General features: G+C 43.3%; 1 protein-coding gene across 1 annotated transcript in view; it reads left to right on the top strand.

Annotated features, from left to right (window-relative positions):
- The first annotated feature begins 4,502 nt into the window (after positions 1–4,502).
- LOC145403337 (uncharacterized) overlaps positions 4,503–23,308 on the top strand; it is a 92,765-nt gene continuing 73,959 nt past the window's right edge. The window contains exons 1-2 of the mRNA XM_080275128.1: positions 4,503–4,656; positions 5,275–5,544. Coding sequence (XP_080131254.1) covers positions 4,503–4,656; positions 5,275–5,544 — 424 coding nt within the window. The remainder of the gene's footprint in view (positions 4,657–5,274; positions 5,545–23,308) is intronic.

Here is a 23,308-nt window from a genome sequence, read left to right as displayed (position 1 = left end):
AGGCGCTTAGGGTAACTTTCGCAACATGAAATAAAAATATGAGTACAATCTGCATTGTGACAAAACTGTGTTAACTCTGTGTCTTGTTCATCAGATACTCTTCTCTTCACCTCTCCAGAAGCTCTTTTGGTGTCTCATTTGTCTGTTGCACTCCTCATCTTCTCTGCTTTCTCCTCCTGTTTTCTCCTCCTCTCTCCTGTCCTGCTTATAAAAAGGATGTAATCAGCATATGTCAAGCAGCATCTAACCAGATCTCTCATTTTTTGATGTGATGATTAGATCATAAACACATGTTATTTATCAATTTATTTTATGCATTAAAAAAAGAAGGCTGTTTGACATTAAAGATTAATGCCAAACTCAATTGAAAGCCTTTGAGATGTCAAGGGCAATGGCAAAGCTTTTGCCAGAGTCCCGAAAAGAAGATGACCAGGAGTCTTAAAGGTAGGTGAGAAGCCCGGCAGTGGAGCGTCCCTGACGGAAGCCATGCTGACAATCAGAAAGAAGGTTGTGATAGGAAAGATGCTTTATATTTTTTTTGTTAAGAATACAACTCAAAAACATTTGAAACACAGGTTGTTGAAGCAGTTGGGGGATAGTTAGAGGGCTGGGAGTGGTCACCCTTCTTTGAGACAGGCTGAATGAGAGAACAAACTTCCAGCAAGAACGAAAGGCGCAAGTCGATAGACAAAGGCAAAATAGTTTCCCTAGGCAGGGTGTAAGCACAGAAGCACAGTTCTTGAGGACAACAGGAGGGACTCCATCAGGCCCATATGCCTTGTTAGTTTTAGAGATGGCAGAAAATACATCAACTGAAGAAATATTAACCCTGTCCCATGAAGGGACGAATGTAAATTCTGGCTGTGCGCGTTACTCTCGCTCTAGAGCTTTCAGAACAGTCGCGTAGAGATATTTTATTTCTAACGCTTGTAGAAAAGTTATTATTTATCATAGAAAGGCCACTTTGGTCTCATTTTGAAGATGAAGAGTTTTGTTTTGTCATACATTGTCCAAAAAAATATATACACAATGCAAAAAAAGTGAGCAGAAGTTGGGTGACATGCTAAAGTTTTATACTATCCTTTAAAAAAATATTCACCAAAAAAAATTTATTCAAGAAGTAATAATATTTTTTGCTTCAATACCTAGCAGAATAAATTTCCTCTTCAAGAATGCATTATTTGTTGTATTTTCTTAAACAATAATGCTGCATATATACGTGAGAAAAAGGAGCATAAGTGTTCGGCGGGAGGTCAAGGGGTGTACATCCTACCTGTGAGGAACCTCACACTACACTGACCCAAGCAGACCAAGTGAGCACACACGCACCATCTGTGGCAGGCTTAGCTCCGCCCACTTTTGCCCGTCATTCAACAAAAATGACGACTCCTTAAATATTTCTTTAGAGATTACATCAGATGACGGGCAAAGTCGTCATACTGACGTCAGAGGTTGACTAATGCATGACGACCCAGGTCGTCATTGGTAAGTCTAAGGGTTAATGTCAACCATGAAGAAGTCGTGGGGAGGGAGGCCAAGTGATGGAGGAACAGCACCGGAACCATCTAAGGTGGAAATGGAGGAGAATTTCTGAGCGAAGAGTTCTGCTTTGTCAGTAGAAGATGTAGCTACAGAGCCATCAGAGTGAAAAGAGGAGGGAAAGATGATGAAGTGAAGTTGTTAGAAAGGATTTGGCAAGAGTCGAGAAGAAGTGGGAAGATTTTGAGTTGGAGAGTTGAGGGCATTTAGTATGAATGAAATTATTTTTAGCAGAGCGAAGAACAGACTTAGCATGATTTCGGGCAGAAATATAAAAGAGGTGAGCTTCAGGAGTGGGTTGGGTCTAATACCTTTGTAGGCCTTTTCCTCGTTATGGACAGCAGTAGAACAAGCTTGATTAAACTTCTTTTTTTTTTTTTTTTTTTTTTTTTTGGAGGATATAAAAATGGAATGTATGCATCCATGTGTGAGAGAATAACCTCCGTAATGTGCAAGGCACACTCAGAGGGCTCTCGGCCATGGAAGCAATAATCATTCCAAGGAAAATCAGTGAACTACTGTATTGCCTGATAACTTCCCAATCAGCAGCTTCAAAGAGCCTTGCTGGAGCGATAGGACAGGTTAGGGTGATAAGGTTGTGATCAGAGGAGCCCAATGGAGAGGGAAGATTAACAGTGTAAGCAGAAGGATTAGTTGTAAGGAAGAGGTCAAGTATGTTGGAACTCTCTCCAAGTGGTCAGGGATACGGGTAGGGTGCTGTACAAGCTGCTCTAGGTCATTAATGATAGAAGAGATGTAGGCTTGTTCGCCAGGATGATCAGTGCAAGGAGATGAGAGCCAAAGGTGGTGGTAAACATTGAAATCTCCTAGAATGGTGATTTCAAAGAAGGGAGGAATGGATAGGATGTGTTCCATCGTAGAAGTAAGATAGTCGAAGGATTTTTCATCAGGGGATAAGGAAACAGCACATATATATTTAGTCAGAGAATGACAGGAAAGCCAAAGCCAGAGAGTAGAGAATTCAGAAGTTTCAAGTTCAGGAACATGAGAGCAAGAAATGTGACATACATATACACAACAATGACCTTTGGCTTTGAAATGAGTTTAGAGAAAGTAGGAGGATACAGAAAAGAGTTTGCTGTTAGTCACCTCAGACAGCTCGGTCTCAGTTAAGAAGAGAAGGTAAGGTTTAGAGGAGGAGAGGTGATGTTCAGCAGAGAGAAAGTTTGAGGAAGGGCCATGAATGTTGCAGAAATGAAGAAGTGAGTCAGACAGTGGTTCCAGGCATCTTGCTGGGCCGTCACCGGGAGAGGGGCTGATGATAGGGGCATTTATGGTCCCTCCCCCCCCCAGACTTTGAGGCTTGGTCAGTAGATATCACGTTTTGGGAGGAAAATTTTGAATAGGAAGTGCTGTGTGTAATGTGCATGTAGTTTGGTGTAGACAGTTGTAGGAACTTGTATTTGTGAGCATGCTGGCCTACTCTGTGTGACTGAAAAACTTAAGAAGTTCTGCAAAAGGGGATGGTCATGATGGCTGATGAAATTGGAGCTCTAGCTCTATGTGTCATCAGCTATCTATACACCTTGGGAGTACCGCCCTGCTCAACTGGCGCTACAGTCACCTCAGTTAGCTGGCAATATACACACACCTTTAAGTGAACACATAGTACATGCATTGCCCACTGCTTACCTCTCCTCTCTCTCACCTCATAGTCACCACTCACTATGAACCTTTTCTTCTTTTTGTTAAATTTTCTGTTACTTTATGCAGTCAGAATAGTTTTTCACCTACCTCTAAAAAAGGTAGATATGTCATCATCTAAAGATATCACCTTCTGTGACACCCAAACATTGCTTTCTTCCATGTCACAGTAAGTGATTACCACTTATTTACCACTTTGTGCATTCTAAATAACCCCTTTTTATGTCCAGTGATGTTCCTAGACATTGTACTGTATGTGTAGTACAGTGAATGTTTGGTGTGATCAGGAAGGTGTAAAAATTTTTCAGGAGAGCCAAAGGGGGGCCTTTGGAAAAACTTTGGGATTTTACCATATCAATTAGCCATGTAATATGGGTTTCCATTGTCTGTCTGTCTATAGCCGGATGCCATGATCCTGTAAGGGGTGGCCATTTGTCTTTGAGTTAGCTGGGTGGTAACCATATAACCAAATTATGGCACCTGGCGATTTAGTGGGTAATTGCGGCACTTCAGTCAGATTGAGCTGGTGATGGTTTATATCCAAGGGGTGGTTGGGGTTATTGCTCACGTAATGCCACTCAGAGATGAGTGAGGCTGGTCACTCATCTTAAATCTCAGGACCAATTTGCCTAGGCCTGGGCTCTTACGCTCCTCATGGGCAGCGTAGGATTGGATGATGGATGGATGGATAGTTGTTTTACAGGGAGGGACACTAACCCTTCGCCATCCCATTAGTTGACACAAAGGGAATACATAGAGGTTGGTTATATAGTTACCACCCAGCATTGTAAATGATTTCCTGGCTTACAGGAAACCATTAGGCTTGTCACTCAATGTAAAGCCACCTGAAAAGGAAAGATGTGTAATAAAAAGTGACAGAAAGGATGGGAGAAATAGGAATAGAGGAAGGCAGACAGAAAAAGAATGATAAACATGAAGGAAGAGTAGGCAGCATTACATCACGTGAGTGGATGATGGTTGCCACCACTTACCACAAACATGGGTTTCAGTGTCACTACTTGTGCATTTCAGTTTGCATGGTAAAATTCTTGGATATATTAGCTGTGCAAATTGGGGTCTTCTGTACCTGAGTCAAAATGACAGCTGTCGTATGTGCAATGATTTGAATGGTAACTGGAGGTTTCTGTACTATATTGAATACTGCCAATGATGTACTGTAGATTGATCACCTGTCCTTAAATATTCTATACTCTGGTAATGATATCTTAGCCATGAGCTCATATGCTCAGAAGGGGGCATTGCTTTACGGTGGTGTTCAGCATTGCCTTCCTTGACAGATGAGTGAGGATTGGCGTATAGCATCCCTGAGCCAAACCATCGAGGAGGAAGAGGAGGAAGACCTGGTTCCCCCCACCCCAGATCAGGACACAGACGACCCTACACACGACACCACTGCACTGCTGGGGGTTCTGGCAGACTCACACACTCAAGGTCAGTTTTTGTTTTTCTGTAGTTACCCTTGAAATTTGTTGTGTTAGATGATGCCTGTTAGTTTGGTGCATTAGGTACTCCAACCAGATGTGATCTATTAATGTTTACATCCAAGGGAAAACGGGTTTATTGCTCACATAATGCCCTTCAGGAGCAAGCAACTGGTCACTCATCTTACATGTCAGGCCTATGTAACCTAGCTTTGGGGCTTGATGTTCATGATGGGACAACGAAGGACTGTATGAAATATATAGATTGTAAGGCTTTCCATTTTCCTGTGTTATTGGACTTGCAAATAGGTACTGTAGCTATATGTTGTCACCAGATGTAGAATCAACTCTTTGGGCCCAGAGATGTCTTTCCAAATTAGAATTTATTCAACTGGTACCAACCAGAATAAAATTAAAATGGATGTCGTTAGGTTCAAGGAGTTTCTGCAATGGTTTCTTAACCCATCAGCTGAAGAACATTTTTCTGAAGTTTAATAAGATGTCTGATGTTAAACAGCATCCAATGAAAAGAAAAATAGGCTGAGGGGATTAAGAGTCTTTGATTTAACAGTTTGGTATTGTTATCATCGTCATCATCATCGTCAGTGTGTTATTCCTTCTGACACAGGTCGGAGGAAGCCTCCACAGACACTGTCACTTATGCTGGGTGATGATCCTGACAATGAGCCACTGCCATTCTTGTCTTTGGAATGGGAGCCACAGTTCCCCGTGACCCCGGCTCAGGAGAATGGCCATCCCCTGGAAGACCGATTGATGCTGAAAGGCCGTGTGGACTCCCCTGATGATGACAGAGACCTTGACCTGGCCCTTGACTCTTGTAGCGGCCGCAGTCAACCTCAGCCCGGTTGTTCAGCTGTCTGGGGCACCAAGACCGCCAGTCAGTATTTTGCTTATGTATATTGTATTTCATTTAATCAATATTATTTTTATACACTCTGTCCTTACCAAGAGCCTTGGATGTGTGGAAGCATAATAATACTGAGACATTTTTTTGTTTATGAATGAAAGGTGAAAAAGCATAAAAAACACTCATGAGTGAAAGGTAAAAAAGCACAAAGAACACTCAGAGTGAAAGATAAAAAAGCACAAAGAACACTCAGAGTGAAAGATAAAAAAGCACAAAGAACACTCATTGTTGACATCAGAGTAGCTCTGTGATTAGTCATGATCAACTCTAAGTTAAGAAGAATTAATTTATCAGCAGCTCAGTATGGTCATGAAACATCTTTAAGTGGATCAGTTTTCAATGAGATCTATTTTAAATATTTGCATCCTAATTCATTATGAGGCTTCAGGAATAGATAGTTGATATTTTGATGTACTGTAAAGGTACAGTAAGAGGAATCAAAGTAGATCACAAGGTCTCATCATTTTCTTGCCATCGCCTGATTTTTCACATCTCTGCTTGACGGTTACTCCATGTACCTAGTACAGTATTTCCACAACTGATGACTAACCTTCTGAAAACCAGTATCATTGAATCATAGCTCTGAGAATCCAAAACAGAAATGGAATTGTTGATTTATATATATTATTAAGTAATGCACAGTTTATTATATAAATGTAATGTTATCCACAAAGATATTAAAGACATGTGCTCCAGGTTTCTTTACCCTGTGTGACCATGGGAAGGTAGATTACAGTGAAGATGGTACATAATATTTTTCCTTTCACCGTAACCCCATAGAAAACACAAGATTATTCCACTTGGGGTACTTTAATGCAGATTGAGACCCTTTATAGGTAGTGTGGTGATACTCTGTTTTTAGGATAGCTCTACACTGTTTGGCAAGCCAAATGATTTCCTGTAAACCAGGAAAGCATTTACTGCGCTGGGTGGTAACCTTATAAACAACCAACACGTGTTACCTACGTGGCAACAAGTGGGTTGGCGGACGGTTAGTGCCCCTCCCCGGAAAACAAGTAACTAAAAATATGAACAGGAAGCCTCAGACCAGGACTGACCAAAAGGTGACACAAACTGAAGACTTGTTACGGATAGCCACATGGAGTGTAGGGGGTGCAAATGATGAGGTGAAAGAGAGATTGTCCAGGTGCTTGAGGGTGCAAAAGTGGATGTATGTGGGTTAATTGACACTGAATGGAGAGGTGAGAGTGTGAGAGAATGGGAGTATGGATGGGGTATATGCAAAGGAGTAGGTGAGAATGAAAGGACAAAAGAAGGAGTGTGTATTGCTGTGAGTAACAGATGGAAGGAGAATATGAGAGTATTGAACAGTTGGCCCAAGGATTGTGTGGTAAGTTGGACTACAAATGTGGTCAATTGTGTGCGTGTATGCACCAACGCAAGATTGTGCAAGCAGAGTGAGGGAAGAGTTCTGGACAAATGTGGAAGCGTGCATGGAAAAGTTTGAAAGGAATTGAGAGAGGGTTTTTGATTGGAGATATGAATGGAAAAGTAGAGAATGAGAAGGTGAATGGGGTCGTTGGTGAGTGGGGTGTGCTTGCAGAGATAGATGAAAATGGCAGTGCTTTAGTAGACATCTGTGCCGGGATGGGGTCGGTGATAGCTAATAATGAGTGATGAGAAGGGTGGGTGGTGAACTGAATGAACAGAAGGCAGTGATTGATTATGTGTGTGGATGAATGGATGAGAAGGTGTGTAATGGATGCAAGAGTATATAGAGGTTGGGGGAGTGGACTTTTGGACCACCAGTTGGTGGTGGTCAGAATTAAAGTCCAAATAAAATGGAGAAATAAAAGAAGGGAAGGACAGGAGGAAGTAGTACATACAAGGAGGGTGGAAAAGTTACAAGAGGATGGAAAAAAGGCAGAATATAAGAAGGAAGTGAAGGAACGATTGGGTATATATGGAGTGGAGCAGATGGGGGACGTGGAAGGTGTGTGCAGGATATTCACAGAGGAAATCTGTGCAGCATGTGAGGTGGTGTGTGAGGTGAAGAGAAGATGAAAGGAGGTGCAGGGAACAATGTGGTGGACTGAAGAGGTGAGAGAGGCTGTGGCACAAAAGAAGCAGGCATATAGTGAATGGATGAGAAACTGGAATGTGGAAGAAGTTGAGAGATGGAAGAGAGAGTTGTATGTAGAAAGGAAGAGAGAGGTGAAAAGATTAGTGAGAGAGAGTAAGAAGAGAGTGGATGAGGAATTTGGAAGGAACTTGAGTGTAAAATGGAGGGAATGTAAGAAAATGTTCTGGAAAGAGATAAAGAAAGTTAGACAGGGTGCCAAGGAAATTAGCTGGGAAGTGAAACTTAAAAATGGTAGATTACTACTGGAGAAGGGAGAAAAAGTGAGCTGATGGAGAGAAAACACTAAGGAATTGTTGAACGTGAATGAAAGTAATGTGGGTGTAAGTGGCTGGGGAATGGCTGGGAGAAGGAGGGATGTGAGAAGAAAGGAAGAAACCATCAGTTGGATGGAAGTTGTGGAAGCAATGAAGAAGTTAAAATGAGGAAAGCCCCAGGAATTGATGGAGTGTGTGGTGAAATACTGATGCATGGGGGAGAGATAGTAATAAAATGGATGTGGAAGATGTGCATATTGGCGTGGGAGGAAGGTAGAGTCCTGGAGGATTGGAAGTCAGGTATAATTATTCCCCTATACAAAGGAAAAGGGGAAAAAGAAGCATGTGATAATCATAGGGGCATTAGTCTTCATAGTGTAATAGGAAAAATATTTGGTAGGATACTTATTGACAGAGTTAAGAAAATAACAGAGGAATTAGTTGGAGAAGAATAGGGAGGTTTTAGGAAGGATTGTGTAGATTAGATATTCATTCTTAGATCTAGTGGAAATGTTTCTAGAGAAGGGAAAGAAGTTGTATGCGGCCTTCATGGATTTGGGGAAAGCATATGACAGGGTGGATAGACAAGGATTGTGGAAAGTATTAAGACTATATGGAGTAGATGGGAAGTTACTGAATGCTGTGAAGAGTATGTATGAGGGTGCTAAGGCTGCAGTGCTTGTGGATAGTGGACTGAGTGAATTTTTCTATTTGAAGGTTGAATTGAAACAAGGATGTGTCATGTCTCCATGGTTGTTCAATCTGTATATGGATGGGGTTATAAAAGAGATACAAGGTAGGGCAGTGGATGTTGGAGTGGCCCTAGTGAGAGAGGGCAGTGTTTGGAAATTAACTGTACTGTTGTTTGCAGATGATACTGTGTTGTTAAGTGAAGACGAAAGGGAGCTGCAAGGCTTGGTGGATGAGTTTGGGCGAGTGTGTAAGAAACGGAATCTAAAGGTGAATGTAAGGAAGAGTAAAGTGATGGTCTTTGAGAGAAGTGAAGTCAATGAATGTAGTGAGGTTGGGTGAGGAGGAAATGGAAAATGTGAGTGCATTTAAGTACTATGGTAGTGTGATGAGAGGATGGAGAATGAGAGACTGACAAGGAGAGTGTATGTGAGCAAGGTAGAGGGGGGGGAGAGGAAGGGGGAGGCAGAGGATGAGATGGAGGGATGGAGTGGAGAGGTATATGAGAGAGGGGGGTGTGAGCTGGGGACAGGGTAATGAAATGGCAGGGGACAGGGCAACATGGAGGTGATTTGTTGTGGCCACCCCTTACCGAATTAAGGCATCTGGCAATAGATGAATAGAGAACCATTGATGGTTATCATAATGAAGACTGAATTATAGGTTTGTCATTTCAAGTTAGGGATTTATTCTGAGGTATTGCAACTTTTGTGCATAAAATTGGTACTGTACTGGAAATTAGGAGAAGATGGCAGATCATCTTCATGGATGACAATGAAGCTTTGATAGTCAGTTTGCCTGGAAATTACCATTGCTTTTATAGGGAAGAAAAAAAAAAAAATGTTATGAAGCAAGGGCTTTTAGTAATCCGATCTTGTTTGTTGGGATGCAGGTGAGACATGCATCTTGAGGGGAACCAGTGGCAGTGACAACGGCAATGGAACCACAGACCCTCAGCCTCCAACTCCCTCACCCCACCCTACCCACCCTCCCGGGGGGAGTGCAGGAGGAGGGGGAAGGGAGGCAGGGGAAGGAGGAGGGGGTGGTGGTGGTGTTGGAGGCAGTGGTGGAGGAGGAGGAGGAGGAGGAGGGGGAGGAAGAGGAGGAGGGGGTAATGGTGATGGGGGTCACAGGAAAGGAGATGCCAGGATGGAGGAGGAAGAGGAGAGCAGTCATGAGCCCTCTAGTGACTCCAGTGAAGGGTAGGACATATATACATACATACAGTACTTGCATATACGTTCTCTCTCTCTCTCTCTCTCTCTCGCACACACACACACACACACACACACACACACACACACACACACACACACACACACACACACACACACAGTATTAATATCAGCAGTTTAAAAATGATGGCACAATAGGTGAAATTATTGAACATAAATGCTACAGTACTTTTAAACACTGATATTACTAGTGAAACATCTTGCTTGGTGAAGTTGATAGAACAGTTTATAATGTATTGAACTGGAATGTGTTCCCTTTTTAGTATACAGTACATACTTTTTTAATGATTTCTGTAAATATTTATTGTAAACTTGTTTCTGTATTTAGGTCTAAGGTTGCCCAGTTTTTTTCATTGTTTTGTTGTAAGATGTAAGGTTAATTCTTCAATAAATTCTGGCCATTTTGAAAGACAATTTCAGGTTTATGTTGAGTAAACAATAATTTCAAGTGCACAGTATGATATATATGAACATAGGACATCATCAGTTTAAAGTAGATATCAAGCTACTCATTCCAATGTGTGCATCGCATTTGCTTTCTTAATGAATAATTGGCAACCTTATTTGATCATGATATTGCCAACACCAAACCTGTAAATAGATCAGTGGCTATCATGTGTTCCATCTGCAAGATCTCTACTATGTACTGATGTCTCTCATGTTCGCTTGTGGCATACTGCACATAAATACATAATGAGGATGATATATCATTGACATCCTGGACAGAGTGGGGACGGGCAGCCAACAGCAGCAGCATCAAGAACCACCAACACGAGAAGAGTCAGGTGAGGAAATTGTCACTGTGATACTGCAGTCAGAGCAACTCTTTAAATAAAACTGTCTAGCAATAGCCAGAATAGAATAATGAAGTGTTCCAGCTGTCTTTTAGGGGTTAACAGAAGTGTATTATAATCCCTTTAGCCTGAGAACTTCTTTTCCGTTCGTTCATTCATCCAGCCATCATCTAATTATTTATTTCCTCTTTTTATTAGGTAGCTCAGAGCCTTTCTGTTTTTGGAAAGCTCACCATCCACTCACTCAATGTAGTGTTACTCTCGGGTGACTGCCCTTTCCTCTGATCTTTCCATCCATTCTCCTCTGTCTCTTTTTCTTTCATTCTTTTCTCTTCTGTCTGTCTAAGGGTGACTCTGCACTGAGTGAAAAGTCAACCTGTACACCAGGAAACCATTTACTGCAGTGGGTGGTAACCACATAACCAAATAAGTGGTGCCAGGCACAGCAAGCCTCGCCTGATAGAAGTTATTTTATTGCTGTTAAATAGTGAATCAGTACTGCTATTTAACCCCTAAAGACTGCAAATCTCCCAGCCTCCCTATCCTCAGAACTGCAAAAAGGGCCAGTTTTTTAACTTTCACCAAGGTAATATTTTTTCTTACAGGTTTCAAGAGCTTAAATTTACATACCTGAAAATGTATATTTCACTCTCATATGACATATGGTTGCTGCAGTATTGACCGTCAAAGAAAGTCAGAAATAAAAATTGTTACCCCTCGCATATAGAAGGAGGGAAAAAAAATTGCGCCAAAGTAAATTTGGTCTTATAGATTTGAATAGCTTGATTTTACACACTGGAAAATGTATATTTCACTCTCATATGTCCAATGGTTACTGTACAATGGACCATCAAAAATTAAAAAAAGACAATTCTCACCATGAGCGAGAATGGGAAGTCCTGGAGAAGTAAGGGGAAATAGGGAGGTGGAGGGAGTGTGGGGGGGAGTCAGGAGGGGGGGAAAGGGAGGGAATATGTCTACCACACACACTTAACCCGCCCCGTCCCGTTGACGTATGGGTACGTTGCAACGATTTGCATTTGCCAGTCCCGGCGACGTACCAGTACGTCGTGCAATTGCAAGGTCCCTAATTTGCACAGTTTTCAATTTTCGTGCGTGATTTTTCGTATGTATACATGGGACACCTTCCTCTATTCCTCTACAAGATACCAAGCAGGGACAATGCCTTACACCGCATAACCCCCCCTCCCCCCCTCACGCCATTGTCTTGGCAAAGGACCTGTTACCAGTGACTTAGCTAGTAAAGATATTCAGGGCCAGAGTGATTCCCCAATCGATGACAATGTGGAGGACACTGTTTACATAGCATTAGAAGAAGAAACAGCCAGAAATAATGATCAGGTAATGTGGCAAAAAAAGGTCAGGTATGGTGATTAGTTAGTGAGTGAAACAATGCTTATAATGCCTTTACTACTGCTTGAAAACCAATATACTCTCATACTACATATACATTCGTACCAAGTAAATAAATAAATACCGTTTATGAGTGGATAAAATAGTTACTCTCCCATAGAACTCGTTTTCTTTGGTGCCAGCATGTTAGAAAACCCAGTCAGGTAAGGAGGAACTCCTACCTGGATTGGGTATTTTAAACCTTAGGTGAGTGATTTCTCTATGAATTTTCGATGTTTCTCACCAAAAGCGAAGGTTTTAGCCAAAGAAAAAATTTTCTAAAATACCTCGGGACTGGGGGATGTCGGAGGTGCGGAAAAACTCGGGACGTGACGGGTTAAAATGGTCTATAGGGGGTATGGTGGATAGTTTGGGTGGGAGGGGACACAGAGCAGAATTCAGTGGGTCAAAGGGAGGTGGAGAGGTGGCCTGGGGTGAGGGGTTCCCCACACTTGAGGAGGAGGCTGGATCATGCCACCTACCAGCTGATCTCTTGATCTCATAGTTTCCATTGGCTATGTACCATTTATGCTATAAAAGAGGTGGGTTACAGCAGTCCTGTTTTTGGTAGCTTCTGTACCATTGACAGCCATAGGACTTTATGCGACATTTTCTGTAACCGTCGGTCAACAGCCATAGGTCTTTAGGGGTTGGTGACAGTACACAATGAAAGTTTATAGTAATGGTGCAAGTGTTTTCAGAATCTGTGATCTTGCATTCGATCTTTCAAAGTTACTCAAGGTCAAAGGTAATGGTGCCAAATGAAAGCTCATATGAGACATCCTGTATCTTGTTAATAGTAAATGTCTCAGTCTTTAACAAGTTTTGAGTTATATCCCCTTGAATATGTTTGATCTTGAGTTTGACCTTTCATAGTCACTTATGGTCAAAGGCCATGGTACCAATTAACCTCTCCGTGGCCACTGGCATCGAATGACATTTAGCCAATAAATGGCCGGAGGCGTTGTTTGAGTGCGACATAAAAAAACGGTGAAAACTTTTGGGAAGTGAACGAACGTTCTGAATGTCTTTAGACTGATGTACACTACACTCCCCTACATCCCATCAAGCAGTTCAGAGCCTGCTGCTGTGATGAGTAGATTTTCGATTTTTTCGCCCGTGGCCATGCCTAAACAGGCTCAACTACACCCATTATCTCAATCTAGACAGAAAATATCATCTTTGTCCTCATTTGTGAAACACACGCAACCACCCTGTTTACGATTATGAATAAATACAGGCACAAACAGACATGATAATAAGAGAAAAATACATTTTTGTCTTGATATCTTTACCTATTTGCTCAGGTTTGTTGTACTGGTTTGGATCATTCGATGCAGTGCGACTTGTAGAAAACTGTGAAAGCTTTCAGGAAGTGAACGAACATCTGGGACATGAGACAGACCTTCATTTCACACTTTCACACCTCATTTGTAAGTTCACCACCTGCTGCTGCGACGAGTGGATGTACGATTTTTTTGCCTGTGGCCATGCCTAAACACACATGAAGCTACTGCAAATTGACTTAGGTCATGCCTGGAAAGTACTGCTCAAGGGATGAGAGGGTCCGTATCATTGCATGGAGGATAATTTCCCAATCAACACGATTTGTGAACGTACTGGACGCGCAAAGTCGACCGTCATGAAGATTCTTGCTGCAGCGCGCAGCCTGCCACCTGATGTCATACAAGAGCACAAGCATGGTGGTGGAAAGAAGAGGACGGCTTCCAGAGGTACAGATACGTTTCTGAAGAGGGAAGTAATCAAGAATCCTCGACTGACAGCAGCAGAATTGAAGAGAATGCATCCTCAGCTGTTACAAGACGTTTCAGTTCGAACTATCCAACACCACATGCAGAAGGAGCTGGGTTTGTCAAGCCGCACCGCAACCAAGAAACCGCTTCTCACTGACCCCATGAAGAAGCAGGGCATTCAGTTTGCCAAGAAGTATGCACACTGGACATCGGATGGGTGGAGAAAAGTTGTTTTCCGATGAAGGCACATTTCAAGTGTTCCAGGTGCGTTCCGCCAAGGTTCGTCGCCCTGCCTCCCATGGTCGATATGACCCTGCGTACACAGTGCCAACTGCTAAGCAACCATAATCAGTAATGGTATGGGGGTGTTTCTGAGGTGAAATGGGAAGGGGAGGCCTCTACTTTCTTCCTAAGAACTTGATGATGAATGGTGGCTGGTACATTCAAGTTCTGAAAAATCATTTGTTAAACATTTTTGCTATTCATGGGTGCGACTTTTTCTTGCACGATTCAGCTCCATGTCACAAGTCAAGAAAGATGACAAAATGGCTTCAGGATAATGAGATTGAGATCCTCGACTGGCCTGGCAACAGTCCGGATCTAAATCCATTAGAAAACTGCTGGGCAAAGATGAAGAAAATCATGGCAGAGAAGAAGACACCCAATCTGGACAACCTCAAGACTGAACTGACAAATGTTTGTTGCAAAGAAATGTCCTTAGATTACTTTAGAGATGTAAGTGAATCCACGCCAAAATGCATCCAACTGGTCCTGAAATGCAAGGGAAACATGATTTCATATTAATGAATGGCATTCATGAACAAACATTGTGATATACTATGATTTCTGTATTTTTTAAAACCTTGTGGGGGGAGGTCCAAAGTTAATTTGCGGTAGCTGTACATGTGACTAGTATCAGCTGCCTAAATTTACGCAACTTCTGCGTTCGATTGCATGCCACAGGATGGGTCTGGGAAGCTGAAATTTGCACTGCTAGATGCATCGGTACTTCCTCTTTGATATGGCAAGGAAAAACAATCAATTTTCGAAACTTCAGAAAATGGCCCCAGTGTCAGCTAGGGGCGGACATAAAATTCCGGACCCATGGCTGCAGAAGGGTTAAAACCCACGTGGGACTTCCCATATACTGTAGTAAATATCTCTCTGTCTTCAACCAGTCTCAAGTTATATCCCCCTGAATATCCGTGACCTTGACTTTGACCTTTCAGGGTCACTCAAGGTCAAAGGTCTTGGTGCAAATGAAAGCCCATATGAGTTCCTGTATGTTCGTAATAGTAAATACAGTAAGTCCTTGTATTTGGACGCATTTTACTTTGATACCTCGTTTTTCGCGCAAGAAAAAAGTTTCCGAGTTGTCTCACAATTCATGAATTTCTCCACAATTTGATGCTCCCAGCCGGCAGCTTACACTCAGCGGACGATGCGTACTGATGCTCAGTCTAGGCACTGCCCATTTTTCTGTGCACCAGTTTTCCATGATCTTTATACAGCAGGTCCAGCGGGGCAGTAGATGCACGTGAGTTTGTTATTGTTTATGATCGTAACGTACAATCTTCAGCCGTGTCGTGAATACACAGCAGGTCCAGCTGGGCAGTAGACACATGAGTTTGTCATTGTTTGTAATCATAACGTATGATCTTCAACCGTGTTGTGCTACTATTTCTTAACAAAGAATTGTTACATGTTTCTCGTAACACTATTTATTTTTGTTTTGATGGACAAATACCTGAAATGGATGTAAAATAAAGCTTATCGATATTTAAGGAAGGAAAGAATAATAACCGTCCCAATACAGAGATGGTAGACTCAGCCCACCAATTTTTGATTCTGTTTGACTATTTTACAGCCTCTCTTCCTTGTAGCAGTGAGTAAAATAATGTTGTTATAGTTTCTTCCTTCTTTTTAGTGACAAAGAGGGCACATAAATGACCGGGGTTTAGTTGACCTATTTTGATGTCAAAAATTAAATAATCTGGTGAAAAGTGGCGGTTGTTCCCTGGTTAGTGACATCAGGAACTAGCTCATCCACTCTCAACACACCTTCACTTGCCACTCAAGCCAGTCTTCACTTTATTTCTGGTAAGAATTTTTGGTGTTGCAGCTCTTTATAACAGTTTTAATGTCTTTTCAGGCACAAGTTTAATGTGTTATGCTGTTTTAGCACTAGCAAACACTCTTCATTTAATTTTGCTTATGGCCTGTTTGGTGTTATAGTACTTTCTGATAGGGTAGGTACATGTCCCACCGGAACGCTCCACTATTTTTTCCATTGATTAACTTCACAATCTGACGTTTCATGGTTTGCGAGGTTTTGGCGGAACATCCAAGTAGTGAAAAACAAGTATTTACTGTATCTCTATCTTCAACTGGTTTCAAGTTATAGCCCTCTGAAATTCAGTGGCCTTGATTTTGACCTTTCAAGGTTACTCAGTCACCTCCAAAATTTAATCACTTCCTTTTGGGACCAGTGCCCATATATCGTGAAAGTTTCATGTAATTTCGCGCAGCCATTTTTCTGTAATGTTTCTAACAAACAAACAGAAAAAGGAACTCGCCCAAAAACAATACCTTACCGGACTCCATCTGGGCAAGGTAATTATGATGCCTGGTGGTCTAGGGGTAATTCAGTGTCACGGGGTTTTAAATAAAAGCAAATATTAAGTGATAAATGTTAAATAATACTGAAGAGCAGGGACAATGATTCTCTTACTAAATCAAGCAACGATTACTTTACACTGGCTTGCTTCGCACGATTCTTTAAGAACGAGAATTTATAAACGTTCTCAACAGTACACAACAGAGACTAATTACTCAATTGCTGTTTATTAGTACTGTTAGCCTCTGGAGAAAGTTACTTCACCCCTGACAATAAATAACTAATAATAATAACAGTATCAGGTTCTTGCTGATGCTTAACTCCTAGGAGGCACAACGGATTTTAAGCTTAATACACAAGACTGGCTTAAGTACCAGTTATGAATGGCAAACGTTTATGCAAGCTAGGAGCTATAAGAGAAATAAGCTTAATTGCCGAAAAATGAAACACAAGTTTACATTACATTAAGCTCAAGAAAAAGAACTTAAATTTATTGATTACAAAATAAATTTAACGTTACATTTCAAAATCAAATTAATGAGATCGCACTCACTCACTCACTCAAGAGCTAAATTCTTACGCCTAGGAAAAACACCTTAACTAAACTCTTAAGACTAGGAAAACGAAAAGATATACTGGTCAATGAATGCTGTGTATCACCAACGAAGGGTGGGAGTCTGGAGAACTGTAGTCTAGTGGAGCCTGGGTTGACCTCTCACTTCTGGAGCACAGAACCTCACACTGTCACAGCAGACACTGGACTGACCATTCAAACGATGCGTGTGGTAGAACGTACAGGCCACCGGAAGAAGGTGTGGCTAACGGTTGAGGCAAGCAGGGGCGAACAATAAAGAAACAATAGTATCGCTCAATAGAGCACTTAGTGACGTGCATTAGATCAGTCACTTTTGAAACAGTGACGAATATTTTGAAAAGTATACCACCGAAATGGAGAGAGAAACGGTTAACTGAGCGATACACAGTGAGTTTTCCACTAATAGTTCGTGGTTCGTCACAAAAGGGAAATGTCGCGAATTTGATTCGTGACATTATGCCCCTGCAAAAGTGAATTTTTTCCTGATGGGAAAAAATTTGTGGATATATATATATATATATATACTGTATATATATATATACACATCCTAACTCAGTCACACAAGATTCACACTGTGGTGTGTGTGCTATCCTGCTACAGGAGAAAATCACTATCGCCAATGAGCGTAAAAACCTCGTATTTACGTTAATAGAGGCAAGCTTGAGGGAAAAAACTCCGTGACGACGGTGAAAATCCTGTACTCAGGTCAAACTGAGCGAAAAGTCGCTACATTTACACTGACAACTAATTGTTGTGTAGCGTGATGTATGTAATACATGGTGTAGGTGTGACAGTTGTGGTGTAACTGTACCTACGTGTAAAATGACACAATAAATAATAACATGGTGACGACGAAGGCAGAAGAGAAGAGGCGGCAGCGTGCGGCAGACGATCAGCTGGCCCGCACAGCAAAACTGCTACACCCATTGCTGTACCTGCAAAACCAATTAAGGTGGAGCATCAAAAGTGTCAATGAGACAAACTTCTTATTAAGTTACAATTACTCTCTCTGCCTAGCAATCAGTACATGCTACGAAAAGTACGCTCTAGCTGAAAAATACAAGTGACAGCCTAAGCTTCGTACATTCGAGATCGCCATTAATTATAGCACACGATTAGTGTCGGCAAGTTGAGAATCCTTGTGCAAACTCGGGTCTTCCATAGCCTCGAACTGCACACGGGTCCTCAACCTGTGCCTTAACCTACAGTACTGTACTTATATTAATATCGGGGAGCTGAGAATCCTTGTGCAAACTCGGGTCTTCCATAGCCTCGAGTCGCCTCTGGGGAGTTTTCTCTCGAACTTCCCCCTTAACCTACAGTACTTATATTAGTATCGGGGAGCTGAGAATCCTTGTGCAAACTCGGGTCTAGCCTCGAGTCGCCTCTGCGGAGTTCTCTCTCGAACTTCCCCCTTAACCTACAGTACTTGTATTAGTATCAGGGAGCTGAGAATCCTTGTGCAAACTCGGGTCTTCCATAGCCTCGAGTCGCCTCTGCGGAGTTCTCTCTCGAACTTCCCCCTTAACCTACGGTACATAATATATATCGGGGAGCTGAGAATCCTTGTGCAAACTCGGGCTTGCGTAGCCTCGAGTTGCCTCTGCAGAGTTCTCTCTCGAACTTCCCCCTTAACCTACGGTACATAATATGTATGTACAGGCCCTGGACATACTGTGTCCTGTGGGGCCAATGGGCGAGATGTCAGGTCTGCACCCACTTCACCACTACCCTGTCTCTCAACTGTCTCAGAGATTACGGGTGTGGTCACGAACGGCACAGGAAGGACATGTCCCTGATTAGTGGTGTTACTTTAACACACACTGCAGGAACGCACAAAACTATCTATGTCTCGTCCCATCCCTGGCCAGGAAAAGTCAGCTCGGATACGGTCCTGGGTCTTCCTTTTGCCCATGTGACCTCCTGAGGCTGAACAATGACCCCATTGTAACACTGCTAGGCGGTACTTGGCGGGAACGACAAACTGCAGTTGAACCTCGCCCTCTGGTGTTCGTGACTCACGGTAGAGCCGTCCTTGTTTACGAAGGAACTTGGCTCGACCTCCCCGTGAATACTTCATCACTCTACCCTTTTGTTTATTCCACACGGCAGCAAGTGTCAGGTCAGAATGTTGTTCTTGTACAAGAAGTTGACTACACAGATCTTGTGGCGATTCAATGATCACTGGGGTGACACAGTCTGGAGCCTCAGCCATGGCTCGTGTTACCGCAGCAGCCGAAGTCTGAGTAGCGTCATCTTCGGTGCAAATGTCCTTGACACTGGAAATGTTGCCAATTATAAGGTCAAATAAGGGTTCTGGCATGACAGCAGCAAGTGTTGTACCAGTATAAAATGGAGATGCCACCTGGATACATGCCTCAAGGAACAATCTCGCTGATCCATCAATAAGGTTTGCATGGATCTGTCGACCTGTGTACTGCTCAGGCCGAACTAAACTCTGTTTGACGGAGCAACCTGAGGAACCATTATCTCTCAGGACCTTCACAGGAATGCCTCCCACAAACCCTGGCTGAACAAGGAAGGTACTGTCACCTGTGGGAGGGCCTGTGGAGGAAGCAGCTAGCCACTCATGAGGCTGCTGAATTGATGCGGCAAACATTGTGCCTTGAGAATTATATACTTGGGAAGATGGAACATTGGCCATCTGTGGAGGGGGATTCACTGTCACTGTGGGACTAGTGAATTGTGGGGGAGTACCCATACTGGTAGGGACGTGACCACCGTGCTGCTGCTGAGGAATGAAGGCTGCGTTCGCTTCCTGCCTCTTTTGAGCTGGTGGTGAAAAAGTTTGTCCCGACGGTCGGTTGCGCGGCTGATACTGCCGCTGGTTAGGGTACTTGTTGTACCTCTTCCACTCAGGTTTCTGAGTGTTTTGCCCCTGGTCCTTCCACTGCGGTTTTGGACCTTGGCCATTATTCTGAGAATGGCCTTGGTGCTGGGATTCAGTCTGAGACGATTTCCCAGACTTATCAGGTTTTCTGCTGTTCCAGGTGTTTTGCTTACGAGTTTGATACCTGTATGCAGTAAAGAATGCGTCAGCCTTTCCTGCCATTTGGCTGGCATCTTTCACCTGGCAGATCTTAAGCTGTGCTATGAGCTCAGCAGGCCACAACCTCTCTAGCTGTGTACGCAGCATAAGGTCAATTATCCCCTCACACGTGGAAGGAGTTTCATCTTTCTCCATCCACTCATTTAAGTAAGCAGTGAGACGATCGAGGAACTGAACAGCTGTCTCCTTGTCTTGGAGACGAGCTCGCATGAACTGAACTTTGGCGTCGTCTACTATGAGACCATACGCCTTAATGAGTGCAGCTGTCATCATCTCATACGTGAGATTGTCTCCACGAATTCTGTGGAGAATATTGAGGGCAGGGCCCTCAAATAAACTAAGAAATTAGATCCGCTTAGCTGCCTCATCCAGTTGATACATGTCTGCCATGTCCTCAAAACGAGCTATGTACGGCTCGATTCGCTCGCTTTCCTTGTATGAAGGAAGCTTGATCCGTGGGGTCGCCAGGACATGTGTAGGAAGAGCGCTAGTGGAGCTTGGATTAACTGCACCAGATGTGTCTGAAGCCAAGGAATCTCGCTTGAGCTTAAGCACTTCAAGTTCATGTTTTTCGCGTGCTTCTCGCTCGGCACGTTCGTGTTCTCGTTCTCTGTCTCATTGTTCACACTCATATTCGCGTTGTTCTCGCTCGTACTCGCGCTCCTTTTCGTGTTCCTCACACTGTTCTCGCTCGTATTCGCACTGAATCTTACGCTCTTCACGGGCATCATTCTCGCGCTGCTGGTCCATATTATGCTGTGAGATTATGTACTCTTTAATTTCAGTTGGGTTAGCTCAGGACTGTCCAAGGCACATGCGGCTAATTTGAAACCATCATGTACGTGTAAAGTCGCGTTAAATCGAGAAACCCTTGTTAGTTAAACATATCTCCTTAAATATTTACTCGTGTTAAAACGAAAACGTGTTTTTTAAACTTGTGTTAGTTGAGAGGTAACTGTATATATATACATGTATATATATATATATATACAGTAATCCCTCCAATATCCGATGTAATCGAGCCAAAGGCATGTCCGGATATTGGGCCCCAGCCTCCTGGACTTGTACTTACGGACCCTAACTCAGAAAAACACCTATACAACTCCCTCTGGACATGCATTGCACCTGTTTAAGACCCAAATCACTCCAATAAGGGACATCAAAGACTGAAATAAATGCAAAAGAACCATAAAATGAGGTTTTAGAGGTGAGTTTATACAATATTAAACATTCTGGGTGGTACTTACAACAAGTCCCTGGCTCCTGGACTGGTAGTTATGGACCCTAACCTAGCCTAACTCAGAAAAACACCTCCCCACTGCACATGCATAGCACCTAAGACACTACTCACACCAATAAGGGACATGAAAGAGTGAAATGAGGTGTAAGTATGGAAAATACAGTACAATATGAAACATTCTGGGTACTTACAGCAAGTCCCTGGCCATCTCAATGAATAACCCGCCTCCTCTTAGACTCTGACAGTAAGAAGGAGTTCCTGAAGCACTTGCAGTACACTGTTCATGAAGTCTTGCACTGAACTTAGTCATTTGCACTCAGAATTCCCTTCTCTTAACATTGCTCACTCTTGTCTTACTTGCGCTCCATTGTACCTTAATGAAATAAGTTTTGCACCCTGCATTTAAAGTCTTTCCATTCATAAAACCATTTTCTAAACATAACACACTCTAGTTAATTTACGTTACATTGAAAGTCAATCAAATCTTTGTCTTTTCACTCAGAACTCAAATTTCTTAACACTATGCAATGTTTTTTTTTTTCACTGCACAACACTGTAAATTCCCGTGTGGTCTAGTGGAGAAGTTCTAGGCGTCTAATCACTGTCAGAGTCAGAGAGTAGCTCATGCAGGTGACCTAGGGGTGCATCGCTGGGTTGTGGTGATGGACTACCCACTACAGACGACTCTGAAGACAGGTGCAAACTCACGTCCAGTGGTGACTCCACCGTGCCTGATGTGCTGGGCTGTGGCTAGGAGCATGAGGGCCTGTCTTAGGGAGGCAGTGGAGTGGAGCCAGGGCTGGACACAGCGGGGGTCACGGACATGAAAAAGCTGTCAATGGTTGATTGATGCAAGGAACGACGATTTTGACGATTTATGATGCACTGCCTGAAAGCGCGCACTTCCTTCACAAGTCCCAAGGGCCCCATCTCCCTGTCGCAGTCCAGGTGCTCCAGGTAGTCCAGAATGAACTCTAGGTGTTCCTGGAGTGCGCTTAGCTTGAGGATGGCCGGAGTAGTGTCACGCTGAGAGGAGTCTGCATCATCGTCGCCGTCGGAATCTTCAAGCTGGGTACGGACACCTGCAGCTGGAGATGTGATCTCGATATCAGGCAATGTCTGATACCCAGGATCGCCCTCGTCGTCATCCAACCACTCATGCACTTCGTCCACATCAACATTGTCCCCATGTGCACGTAGACGTGCATGGAAGTCATCCACATCAAAACTTGGGAAATCGTGCTCCACATCCGTTCCGAGAAGCAGACGAGACCAATCATTTTCTAGAGTCTTGACAGGGATTTCCTTCCATGCACTGGCCCAGTTGTAGATGGCAGACTTGATGTTGTAGTGGTGAAGGTTTTCCAAAGTCCGCTGGCCTCGCGTATCCTGTCCCTCCCTGCGCTCGTCCTCGTCCTCGAGAACAACCATCACCTCGTCCAGGAACTTCCGTCGGTACAGCCTCTTCATTGCCATGATCACTCCTTGGTCCATTGGTTGGATGAGAGCAGTAGTATAAGGTGGCAGAAACATGCACCTAATGTGCCCATTCTCAGCCACCAACTCCTTGTCGCATGGGTGGGCAGGTGCATTGTCGAGGAGAAGGAGGGCCTTTACTTGGTCACATGGGATTCCTAGTTTCTCCCTCTGGTAATGGAGGACCTCCTTGACGAAATGGTGGTGGAACCAGTCTTTGAAGATCTGGGCTGTGAACCATGCCTTCAAGGAATCGTGCCAGACGAGAGGAAGGACATCCATCACCCCATGAAGGCACCAAGGCTGCTTTGCGCGGCCAACAATAACGGGCTTGAGCCGGTGCATGCCATTAGCATTGGCACTACGCAAAGCAGATATCCGTTGCTTGCAGAGCTTGCGGCCAGGTACACGCTTCTCGGTCTCCTCAGCTAGAGTGTTCGTAGGCAAAGAGCGATAGAATAAGCCAGTTTCATCAACATTGTAGACTTGACC

This window comes from Coenobita brevimanus, chromosome 60 (genome assembly GCF_032717465.1).
Source record: "Coenobita brevimanus isolate Jiangsu-jjx chromosome 60, ASM3271746v2, whole genome shotgun sequence".
In the NCBI taxonomy this organism is placed as follows: Eukaryota; Metazoa; Arthropoda; class Malacostraca; order Decapoda; family Coenobitidae; genus Coenobita; species Coenobita brevimanus.
This window is presented reverse-complemented; position numbering and strand designations above follow the sequence as displayed.